General features: G+C 30.6%; 1 protein-coding gene across 1 annotated transcript; it reads right to left on the bottom strand.

Moving 5' to 3' along the window:
* Positions 1-12: 12 nt before the first annotated feature.
* LOC105462292 (circadian locomoter output cycles protein kaput-like) lies at positions 13-560 on the bottom strand (the record flags this gene model as incomplete). Its single annotated transcript, XM_011708815.1, has 3 exons — positions 13-51; positions 172-267; positions 356-560. Coding segments are annotated over 3 exons (340 nt in total), but the record flags the coding sequence as incomplete, so codon positions are not given.
* Positions 561-660: the final 100 nt, after the last annotated feature.

The raw sequence follows: 660 nt of genomic DNA, 5'->3' as shown, positions 1-660 counted from the left end.
TAAGTTTCTGACTTGGCAACAGATTGTCAACATCGCTGTCCATAGCAGAACCTGTAATAACGCAATATTGTTTGATAATACTCGGTTTTAAATATAAAGCAGTTCAATAAAGTTAATTTTAGCATATAAAATTATTTAGCAAATTTAAAAGTTTCGAGATATTTCACTCACGAAAGTAGCCAATAAACTGTACAAGTTCGTAAATAGATTCTTCCCGGAAATCGAGTCCGCCCCTTTTGATGTGACACGTAAAAGAAATTTGGTCATCTGTCAATATAGAAAAAATTTTATTTAAAAAAAAAAGTCACAAAAAAAAAACACAAATCTTCTAATTTAGAACAACTACAAATAGTACCTTTTTTCATACTGTGTCTGTCTCGTGTGCTTTCAGGATTCAGTAGAATATTGTATAAATTCGGCTGATCCTCTTGATACGTTATATCATAAATGGTCGTGTTCTCCAATTCGTTTGGAAGATATCCAAGCAAAGACGTAATACTTTCGGAGACGTAATAAATATGCCCGTTTGAAGAAAAAACCATTATAAATCCGTCCAACGCCTATATTTATATAAACGTTTATATATTAATAAATATTCCAACAATATTACAAGGTTTATCTTACAGTTAGTCTTATCATTGTGTATATAATGTTACCTCT

The sequence above is a fragment of the Wasmannia auropunctata genome, unplaced genomic scaffold (assembly GCF_000956235.1).
Source record: "Wasmannia auropunctata unplaced genomic scaffold, wasmannia.A_1.0 LD266361.1, whole genome shotgun sequence".
NCBI classification, from domain to species: Eukaryota; Metazoa; Arthropoda; class Insecta; order Hymenoptera; family Formicidae; genus Wasmannia; species Wasmannia auropunctata.
The sequence above is the reverse complement of the archived record's forward strand: the minus strand, read 5'-3'. Positions and strand labels throughout refer to the sequence as shown.